Genomic DNA, 11,497 nt, shown 5'->3' with positions numbered 1-11,497 from the left:
CGACCGAAGCTGCTTCTCTGCGATTCATTTCTGAATCTCTTTTCGAAATGAAAAACCCACCCGTGATATGGAAATCAAAAAATAAAAAACAAAAACAATTATACTTTGGAATTGTTAACATCGATACGAAAAATGTTATCACGCTCAATAACATGATTGTTGAACTGACGCTTTCATTATGATATGATTTTTGTTGTTTTTCTAAAGGTTTTGGAGAAAGGGAAGATTTCCTGGAAGCGTGTCTTCACGGTGGTTGCATATCCACTTCGCAATTCTCCTCCTCCTCCGACACTTTGGTAGTCGTATTTCGTTGCATTTCTTACTAGTCTAACGTAAGAAGCAGGCATCGGAACATCTCTCGTGTTCGTATGTTAAAAAACTTTATTGTGACATTGTGTTATCGGTACCCCGCAGATCCATCGCACCCAAAAATAAAAAATCTATCCATCGGTACCCGCGCCTTGTTTACCAGTATCTAATAACGTTGGATAAACCTCCCCTGGAGCACTCAAGTAAGTAAGATTGACTTTGCTGCTTTTACATCATCATTTTACGTAAAGCTTCGAATTTTCAGAAATTGCCGAAAGTTAATCCTGAGATTATTTCCGGTTTCTTTTTCATACCGTGCGTAATACCATATTTGGGTTTATACTTGATATTGCAAAACTGTTACGTATAAGGCAGCGATAATAAGGTGAACTCGAAGGCTCGTGGAAACGTAGAGACGGAAGTACTCGCGCAGAGCTTTTTAGCTTTCACTAGTCTACAGTGACCGCATATATTCGGGCGGAAATAGCTTAGAACTTTACTCGGATACTCAGTTATTATTGTTTCTTTTTTCAGTACGTTTAGATTGACGACGTACGTTTTTCTATTTTTTTTTTTTTAACCCGTTTGCAAGCCTCAGAGATAACGCTCTCAGAGAGAGAGAGAGAGCCTTGTTAGTATAATAGGAGATTCTTGAAGTTATGCAATAATGAAGGAAAACATAAATCAAAGAAGAAGCTTGATATTGCTTAACATGATTCTTCTTCTCGTTTCGCATGGTGAAGAACAATATCCCTTTCATCACGCGACAATCGAATGTCAAAATGCTGAAGAGGATGTATTAAATTCATCGGAAATAGATCAGCGAGGGGGTTGTCAAGAGTTGCTGATGAGGCATTTGAAAATCTTGGGGGACAGGTTTAAATTTGTCACACATGCGAAATGGTACATTATGCAACATAAGGGGATGACAAAGCTGCAGTTTATTCCCGCGGACTACTGTGCTGCCCTAGCAAAATTCCCTCGGGTGAATACACCAAGTCTCACCAAACAGTCGTGTTATGTGTATGAAAAATAGACGGATTCCAGTGAAACCAATGCCCTATATTTTTCAGCTTGATTTCCGAACGCGATTTTCACAGCGATCAACCGGGCGTAATCACTTCCTGGAAAGTCGTCAGCTGCACTCTCTTACAAAACCAGATTGTAGCGCTGTGATATTTTAGATCGATTCAATCGCACCTGTGATCTAAGATACAGTCTCTGCTAAGGGACCCATTGTATATTATAGTTATGGGCCACTCGACCTCCGGAATTCTTCACGTCCGGTTGCGTTTCCAGGTTGGCCGGCCACACGCCTCATCCTCGATGTTATGAAATATGTTCGATCTTGAGTGACCTTACGTTACAATCTTACAATTAGTTGTATTGCATTTTGAATTCAGACGAATGCTGCGCGACTGATTTTGAGAGCGTGTGAACCGGAAACTACGCTAATGTTATTTTCTTCTTAAATTATTAACAGTATATTCGAAGTAATCGTCATGTCGACACGGCAAACATCGCGACAGTCAGGCACGCGTGATAATAATTGCGGTAAAAAGATTACCCTAGCGGTCCTTGTTTCGCTTCAGGTCGGTCCTTGCGGTACCCAAGAAACAATTTTGTCGCTTGTGACCGTGACGTAATATATGCTTTAGAATCTACGAACACCCGGGGGCTATTTCATAACGTGCAGATTCTACACAAATTACAATCATTTGAATTCAGCTAATTTTTAACAGACACCAAGGATTTGAACATAATTGTTTTACACACGCAGATTCATGGGCCACGACACGCTGAGGTGACCATCTGAAAAAACGATGGGAAAACCTCCGGACACGGCTACCCTTCTTGTAATCTTAGCGTATCTGTTGAACTTCGGTTTGACTGGCGCGACGGCACAATTAGATCGCGAATATGGTTGCCCGCCGCAAGAAAAAATTTTACCCTGCAGATGCTCCACGAGAGATATGGAGTTTCAGATTTGGTAATAGGACGATCATATATTTTTTTAATATCCGGGGTGTTTATGTTAACTTTGGCCAAATTTCTGGGGTGCGAAGGGGTCGTCTAAACAAGCATTTTGGGGTGACGTACTCATGGTCGGAAACTCGTTCTAACGGCTGTGGAGGGTTTTGAAGGATTCGGTACCGCGCGCTTTTTCGTTGTGTAATGAACGAGATTTGATGACCTTTTACCAACCAACCTTTTCAGCCAACAGTATACAAAGTTCAAAGCCGAGTGCGAGTTGTTTACGTAGAGCGTTTCCATTTCTCTTGATATGTTTTGTTATGTTCTGCAGGAGACCTTACGCTCTGTGTACATACGTACTTGTTTATCTTTTTCATCGCCAAGTTCATCGCTTCATTGTACACGAAAACTATGTATGCTTTTGGCTGAATGCAACGTTGGGTAAAGGGTCGTCAAATATCATTAATTACACAACGAAAAAGCGCGCGGTACCGAACCCTTCGAAGCCCTCCACAGCCGTTAGGATGAGTTTCCGACCATGAGTACGTTACCCCAAAATGCTTATCTGGGCGGCCCCTACACACCCCAGAAGTTTGGCCAAAGTTAATATAAACACCCCGTGTATACTTGTGTAATTTTTTATTCAAAACTATAATTTGGCCACATGCTCGATATACCATCAAATATAAGTCGTTCAAATTTTCCAGGTGCAGTCACAGTGAGTTACCGAAAGTTCTCGAGGGCCTAGAGGCCGTGAGCCATTACGTCGCTAGGCCTATTGACGAGATCATTTTGGAAAATAATAACTTACCAAGCCTCCCAGGCAAAGTATTTGCCAATTTAAGGGTTCTCAGATTAATGCTGCGGAATAACAGACTCGAAAGAGTTTCCTCCGGATGGTTAGAGGGACTTCACGATTCTCTGCTTGAGCTTTTCATCGTTGAGCCGGACTTGAGATCCCTGCCTGTCGATAGCCTCGACAATCTTCGTGGGTTGGAGGCTATAACGTTGCAGAGTAAAACGATGCAAAGGCTTCCGAAATTTTCTGGACTGCCAAAGCTGAGGTATTTGCAGATAAACTCACCTTCTCTCGCGGAATTGACGCCGAGACATTTTCGAGATTTGCCAAATCTTGAGCACCTCCATGTTTTTGGTAGTAAAAAATTGACTAGGCTCGAATCCGGAGTACTTCAGAACCTTCAAAGTTTGACTTTGGTGAATATAAGCGACTGTGGGATAAACTGGATTCATCCCAGAGCGATCATCGGACTTCCTGAATTGAAAGAACTATCATTAGTCGGGAATTCTATAGCCGATGCCACGATGGTAGGACGCACGATGATAGATCTTCCGAATTTGTCTATCCTTCGTTTGGATAGGAATTATATTTCGCGACTCGGAGAAGCGTCGTTTGTAGAATTACCATCGCTCGCCGAGCTGTACCTCTCTCGCAATAGGATATCCGAAATATTTTCCGGAGCTTTTCACAGGGTGCCTATGTTGCGTAGTATTGACCTGAATCACAACGCTATACACAGAATACATCCAGAATTTTTTGTGCGCCAAACCGGAGGAGGAGGACTCGAAGAACTTTGGCTGATAAACAATGATTTGAGTCACGTTGCGGAGTTACGTACAATCCTGGAGACGCTTCCAAGGTTGAAATTCTTAGACATCAGCCATAACCAGATTGAGAACATTCCGTTCGGAGCAATCAGGGGACACCCTAGTCTCGAAAGATTGCACCTCGATCACAACAGAATAAATATGGTACAGATGGAGGCTTTCATCGCCATGCCGGCGCTGAGGGAGCTCAGATTACGAAATAATTCACTTTCTAATTTGCTGGAAGGACCGCTTTGGAACCTACCGGCGTTGAAGGTAAGGTGCTCCGGTCTCCGATGGTTTGCGATAATTCGACTAACGAATTTTCGTTTCAGGGATTAGATTTGGCCGAGAATTATTTCCGGAGGGTAGATCCGCTTTTGTTGGCGAATTTACCGAATCTACGACGCTTGGACATGAGTGGGAACGCCATCGGGCTTGTGGATCCGGCTTCTTTTCTGGCCAATCCGGCCCTGGAGTTTGTAAATCTATCGGGGAACGCTCTGTCGACCATTCATCCCCGGACATTTGGGCATCTGATTAATTTGTACGAATTGGACATGGGCTGGAACAGACTATTCGAAGTGGTGCCTGGACTGCCTCGAAACATCGAATACCTCTACATGCCGATGAACCAGATAATGAACATCCCGATCGCTCCGAATCCAGATCTTGCGCTCCCGGCCTTGAGATTATTGGACCTCAGCGCAAACGGGATCAAAAGATTACCCCGAGGCTCCTTGAGCACTTTGCCATTTTTGAAGAGGCTAAAACTCGGGTACAACGCTCTTCAACATTTGGAAGACGGGGCGTTCGACGGACTTGCACGATTGGAGCAATTGGACTTGAGGGACAACAGGCTGGTTTCTCTGCACGGTGGGTGTCTAAGAGATTTGAAAATGCTGATAGATCTGAATTTGAAGGGGAATCGGCTGGAATTAATACGACCGGATCTGTTTGAAAATAACGCCAGACTACAGAAACTGGATCTCAGTAGGAACAGATTGGCGCAGATACCTCATGCGACATTTACCAACACGCGGTAAGTTGTACAGGCATTGAACTCTCCGGACACTTAGCTAAAATTACTTACTCATTCTTCGAAACAATCCCCCATTTTTCTTACGGCCTTCGAAATACGCTCACCGTTGCAATCGTAGGCGATAATTTTCTCGGCAGCTAATTAGCAGTTTATTTTTCGGTTTCCATTCTCTCACGAAAAAAAAAATAGAAAAAATACTTTTATGTATGTAAACAATTAAATAAAAATAAAACCCGCAAACTTTCGCCCCGTGAATATACATTTACAAGCGTCGTTCGAAAGGATCGTTGCGGGCATTCTAGTTATTCATACCTGTAGAAAATTAGTTTCACTCACGACTTAAACCGAGTACAAAGGTTGCGTCACTGAAAATTCAGCACCTAGAAAGTGTGGAGCGCGATGTACGACGCGACGCCGGAGTACCTCCTCGAGGGCAAGTCGGCGTGACGCCTTCTTCAAATCCCTCCAACCGAACCGTGAACGAGATAACGAATTCTTCTGTAGTCTAGTCGAGGATCTGCATGCGATATGCATTCGCGCAATGCCCTGATGAAAAAACCTTTCGAGTAATCGATCCGCACGCAAATATACGTTGAACACCGCTGCCCGCGAAGAGGATTATTTTTGAGAAAATTTTTAATCAACAGCGACAGTCAGCGGAAGTAACGTATTAAAACTTGGCACGAACGAGTGAATGTTTTTTTTTTTTTTTTGGTTTCAGAGATCTTCGCGAGATATATGCATCGCACAATTCTCTGACGGAGCTCCCAAGGTCGTTGCATGGTTTAACAGCCCTCCAAGTCCTTGACTTGAGTTTCAACAAGCTGAACATTCTTTCGCCAGAAACTCTTAGCAGCTTGACATCACTGCTCGAGTTACGATTGGTGAAAAATAAAATTCAAGAATTGAGGGAAGGAGCTTTTCACAGATTGCCTAGACTGTCGCTCATAGATCTGGAGAACAACGATCTTCGCGTTGTCGAAAGAAATGCCGTAAGGGCCTTACCGGAACTTCAAGCACTTCGTCTGGGGCGCAATCGTCTTCAGGTTTGTGATTCGTTGGTGGTACCTTCGAATTATCCGGATGAAATAAGAACTCGAACGTGTTGTAGGTGATACCGAACGGTGCTTTTGTAGAACTTCCGCTCCTTCAGAGTGCGGAGCTCCAGGAGAATAGGATCGAAGAGATTTCAAACAACGCTTTCATCAACGTTCCACAGTTGTTGTTCCTCAATTTGAGTTACAATTTACTACCTGATCTCGAAAATGCCGGTCTAGAAAGCCTGAATTCTTTAGAAGTGTTGGACGTCAGTCACAACCGGGTGGCACGTGTATCCAGCAAAAGCTTAGCAGCCATGGAATGGTTGGTTGAACTGAAGGTGTGTTTCAAAACACTTTCACAATACACGACTATTTGAAAAAACACAATTATAATTCATTGTTTTAATGGCGATCCCCTCTCGCGTTGGTTTTCAACGCGAGACGATTGAATAGCATGTTATAAAGTACGTACTCGGAATTTCAACGACATTTCACGAAGTCTGCGGCCCACCTCGGTAGAAGAAGTTTCTCTGAGATCACTCGGCGTGAATCAGCTAACGATCTTTCCAAACACAAACGACGTATACGTAACTGTTAACGACACGATCCTACAACGACAGTTCCAATATTTCCGTAGCTATGTCATCGCACCCCTGTAAGAGATCGATTTCAAGCTCAAAAACTGTAGCATTCCCACGGATATTCGATAATCCGTTTATGAGGTATCTACGGTGGTGCTGTTTTTATCGCAGATGGATAACAATCGAATTTGCGCAATCCAAGGCTCACCTTTTGACGACATGCCACGTCTCCGAGTGCTCAGTCTTCGTCACAACAAAATGGCTTCCGTTGCTGAAAATGCTTTCAAGAGATTGAGATCCAACATCGCAGTTCTCGATATAGATGGTTAGATGGATAAAGATTATCAGATCAGTCTCTCAGAGAAATGAATTCGCAAATCAATGTACTTTGTGTTCTTATCAATTTATAGGTAATCCGCTCTCTTGTGCCTGCGGAATGTTGTGGCTGAGAGGATGGCTGCAGCAGGCGTCATCTGAAGGGCCTCGGTGCGCGGACGGCTCGCTTTTCAGGGATATCAAATTATCCCGTCAGGATTGCCAAAGAGAAAGGCGCACCGAACCCTCCGTTCCCGGTTGCGAGGTCGAGGTGATCGATGGTTCCTCCCGTGAGTATATACGTAGTACCAAATTCTCCACTATTAAGGTGGCACGATTACCGTTTTCCCACACCTTTAAATTTGCGTCTTGCGTTCCGATCTTTCGTCGCAGTGTTCGGGACATCGCAGGTAAATTCTCCCTGGATGAATCTCCAGGGGACCACACCGCTTCCACCTCTTCCAAACGAATCTGAATATTTTTACGACGAGTACGTGGACTACCCCTACGAAAACACCAGCAGCATAATGCCGCAGGATTCTCCCATACCTCTTACGACCGCTGTCGCTTCTACCGAGGCATTCTCCAATCAAGCAAGTTCGGAATCACCTTCACCAGTGACCGGTGGAACTCCAACGATTTATGCGGCGACTGGTTCCGGCGAAGCGATGAGGAAAAATAAAACTATGCCAACCAAAGACGTTCCTCCGTCACCCAGCAGCTCAGGGTTCACTTTCTTCGGTGTACCTCTACCGAGCCTGAACTTTAATTTGTGGGGAAATTCCGGTAGGAAGGCAGACAGGAAAAGCGACGGTTCCGGGCGACCGGGAAGGGGTCGGGTTCAACTGTTTCCACCTACGGAACCGGAAATTCATAGAGGTGGCTTCGTCCCGCTACCTCGAGTACAGGGCGGGTTCGTTCCGATCGTCGACCCGCAGCTGAGGTATCAGGCAGAAATGAATAGGACCGTATCCCTAGCGAGAAAAAATGTGACCGTCCAACAGATCGCTAAGAAAAGCGACCTACAATCTCTCCAGAGACAGACCTTGAATTACACGTTGTCCTTGAACGGGAGTCGAAGACAGGATAATAATAAAACGGAGAAATCATTTAGTCGGACTAGAAGTCAAGCGAAACCAACGAATCCCAAAGTTACTCCTAGCATCAAAGTACAATCGAACCCAAACACAAGATCACCTCCAAAGCGGACGGAAGACTTGAACGAATTCCCGATGAACTCTTCGAAGCAGAACAACGCTACTTTTTCGGGTCCCGTCACGAAAAAATTAGAAGTCGATCAGACGTCCGTTTCGTCGGAAATCCACGAGGAAGAAAGTCTCGATGAGATGCCGACGAATAGCGGAACCCAGGGGGAAGTAGCTAGCAAAATAGTCTGGACAACTCCGCGTTCAGCAGTAATTGACGCAACAAAACTTTCCATGCAAGAAACGAAAGAAACAACGGTAAAGCCAGTTCCTATAACTGATAGAACTAACAGCAGTTTCTGGGACTTTGGCGATTTGACGAAACGTAAAGGCCTCGTACGCCCTGATTTCACAACAACGACTACGACGACGACAACAACAACAACCGTCGAGCCTGACAATCGTGACACGGTTGGTTAGTATTCTTCTATGTTTTGAAACTTACTTTTTGTCATGATTTTCAACCATTCCACTTTCAGTGGGACGTACTTATACCCGCGCGAAAAGTGTCGCGCATCTTTTGAATTTTTAACCGAAACGTAACCAAAGCCGGGGTTTAAAACCTCGTGTGTTAGAATGTTCGTGGGGTTTTATTATCGCCCGAAAACAATTATACATTAAGATAAATTAAATACCTATAACTTATAGATCATACGACGACTACCACGGAACACCCATCAGCTGCGAGCACAGAGATTCAGCAGACGGATATGACTAATATTTCAAATTTTCGAAGCAAAGAGGCGTCTTCTTTGTCGGCGCTGTTAGTCCCTGGCGGGCAAATACCTTCTTATCGACCACTGGGACGATCAACGATAACTAAGGTCTCCTCGCCGAGCCTCAATCCGGTTGCAGAGCAGTACCAGAACGATAAAATAACAACCAACCTTGAATCGCTCTTGCCAGAGTTCTTACAGAAGGGTTACGAAAGGAGAACGGCCGAGGACAAGGCACAAAAAATTCAGGCAGATGACAAACTGTTAGAACATGCTAAAACCATCGATGAAACCGCGAAAATTATCGAGGACAATCCTTTTAACTGGTACTTTCAACACTACAATGATACGAATTTGATGGAACCGTACGTAGGATCGGTTTACAGCACTGCTAGTCGAAAAAATATCTTAGCTATTTCACCCTTTCTTTACATGGTGTTTTGTAGTACGATGCAATGAAATTATTAGGCTCACCTTCATAAGTCTCGTCGTATCGAGACTCGCGCGACCTTTGGTACGTACCGATGCAGTTATAGTCATAGCAGCTTACGATTGACCAACACACAAATGCTGATATACATAAGGAATAAAAAGAACGAAGGTGATTTGAAAAAAGAAATTGAAAGCTCGTCATTATATCTATGCGTCAAAACGATCCCTAGGACTGACCTGAGTAATGAATTATCGTAAAATATGTGTGTGTATGTCGATTTGAAGTGAAATAAACGCATTTTTACAACAATTGCATAGAATAACGTCGTTGTTACCCGTAGGAAAGCATCGATTTGTTTGAGTGAAATCAGATGCGGATGTTCTTTTCGTCGGCTGAAAATAATTCGGTGAGATAATTGTTGAAATCACTTTCAAGCAGAGTACCTACGTACTAGATGCAGTACAGAAATATCACAGCTGGTTCAACGATCTTACATAAATAAATATAAGCTGCCATCGCGTTATGTCTGTGGAATTGACGATTGATATATTTATTAAATAACGACAAACGTGTGGATAATTAAAAATGATACACGTTGCGAACCACACGATGAAATCCAGTGAGTAAAACTCGATAATTGTTCGACATAACTTCAGCTCAAAGGTGTACTCGAATTTCGTGTAATCTTACACCCACCCTATCAGTTTCGTACAGTTATACAACCTTGCAGTTGCCATAAATAAAGGTACTGTTGCCATGAATAACTATAATCGCAATAACGAGAATTCGGATTTCACTTCACATTCTTCGGATATCTAAAGTTTTCCAACTTTGTACGAGTCTCTGGAAATTGATCATTGAATGGCCCGATGACGTTAGGGTTATATGAATTTCCTTGATTCGAATTTCAAAAAATTTCGAACGCGTACGCCGTTGGTTGCAGCGGGAACGAATAAAACGCACGAAGCGGCGAGGGCGCCAAACAACCCAGCCAACTACGGAGGTCAGAGCTCTGCTACAAAGATATTAAACCCGACGCTGCTAGATGTACAGTCAACTCGTTTCCTCGACTCTCTGTCACGTAGGCATTTCGCGGGTCGCTAAAAAACGACAAACTAAACCACTGCCGCAATGCTATGGATTACTTCATAACAATTTATTAACCTCGATCCGCTCCCTGCGAACGAACGCTGACCACTTTTCTCTGGACACAAAGATGATCGGATATCACCTGATTTTTGTTAGACAATATCAGAATCGATTGTCAGGAATGTTGAATTTTTTCCGGCACATAGAAAGGCATTTGGGTTGAATGCAAGTGCCAAATGTTATCACTCCGTCGTTCATTCAATTATTATCGTCATCGTTATTTCATTACTTTTCATACCGCACGCAGATGTCTATTTATTTACCGATTACTAAATTGTTAATAAAATAGACATTATTATTTATTGCCGCTTAGCGTATTTATTTCTCTACTTCTTTCTCTGTTTCTCAACAAATGATGATATTATCTATTATCCACCACGCGCCGTCAATTCAATTTCATGATCTGGTATCTAATTCAGATTATTTATTGTGAACGGTGCTGATAATTTTCTACGAACAATCTAATAGCTGCATGCGGCAGGATGTCCCGCAATTTTCTCCATAGGGTACATTGACGTTGAATAAAATCATAATTATAGGAACATACACGCGCTCACAATCGGAACAATTTTTTTTTTTTTCAAGCAAACAAAACATTACCGATGTTCCGAAAATTGGAAAAATTTGATGCCGGGGAACGAAATAATTTCTTTTGTGAAAACAGAACTAAAATCGATTTGATGAAACAATTTTTCAACTATGAGGTACTAGTTCGTTCCATGGAAAACACTTTTACTTGGTTCTTCACCCGCGCTAGGGAATCCAGTAGCCATTAAGCACCGTTTACTAGAATTTCGCATCAGTGGCGGAAACAGGCTTTCCAATTTATTCGCGTCACTTGGATGTCTTACGGATTTTATCGGAAATTCGGTGATTCACCGTGAACTGCAGATATACGTTGAATGACTTGATTTACTTCTTGTCAATTTTTCTATTCTCATTTTCGAACAATATCAATCAACAGGAATATTACGCGATGAAAAAACTCCGTCCGAATCATAAAATTCCTGCTCTAACGCTGGGAAGCAGCTGCAGGGTAAGACTTCTGTCCAGGCCCTTTCCTACGCGTCGTCGAGAAAATCAATAAATGTTGTTCAATGATTACGTGACGAATGCACGTCAAATATC

General features: G+C 43.2%; 1 protein-coding gene across 1 annotated transcript; it reads left to right on the top strand.

Annotated features, from left to right (window-relative positions):
• Nucleotides 1-9: 9 nt before the first annotated feature.
• On the top strand, nucleotides 10-11,412 carry LOC105692784 (protein artichoke). Its single transcript, XM_048659101.1, has 10 exons — nucleotides 10-512; nucleotides 2,090-2,299; nucleotides 2,991-4,164; nucleotides 4,224-4,930; nucleotides 5,652-5,976; nucleotides 6,042-6,308; nucleotides 6,723-6,876; nucleotides 6,962-7,156; nucleotides 7,260-8,486; nucleotides 8,720-11,412. Exons 2-10 carry the CDS (start codon nucleotides 2,133-2,135, stop codon nucleotides 9,244-9,246), a joined length of 4,743 nt encoding a protein of 1,580 aa, XP_048515058.1. The 5' UTR covers nucleotides 10-512; nucleotides 2,090-2,132; the 3' UTR covers nucleotides 9,247-11,412.
• Nucleotides 11,413-11,497: the final 85 nt, after the last annotated feature.

This window comes from Athalia rosae, chromosome 1 (genome assembly GCF_917208135.1).
Source record: "Athalia rosae chromosome 1, iyAthRosa1.1, whole genome shotgun sequence".
Classification (NCBI taxonomy): domain Eukaryota; kingdom Metazoa; phylum Arthropoda; class Insecta; order Hymenoptera; family Athaliidae; genus Athalia; species Athalia rosae.
This window is presented reverse-complemented; position numbering and strand designations above follow the sequence as displayed.

Coding starts and splice junctions, on each gene's coding strand:
- LOC105692784 (XM_048659101.1), top strand. CDS start 2,133: ATGGGAAAACCTCCGGACACGGCTACCCTTCTTGTAATCTTAGCGTAT. Junction 2,300..2,990: donor GATATGGAGTTTCAGATTTG/GTAATAGGACGA, acceptor CAAATTTTCCAG/GTGCAGTCACAGTGAGTTAC. Junction 7,157..7,259: donor GGTGATCGATGGTTCCTCCC/GTGAGTATATAC, acceptor CTTTCGTCGCAG/TGTTCGGGACATCGCAGGTA.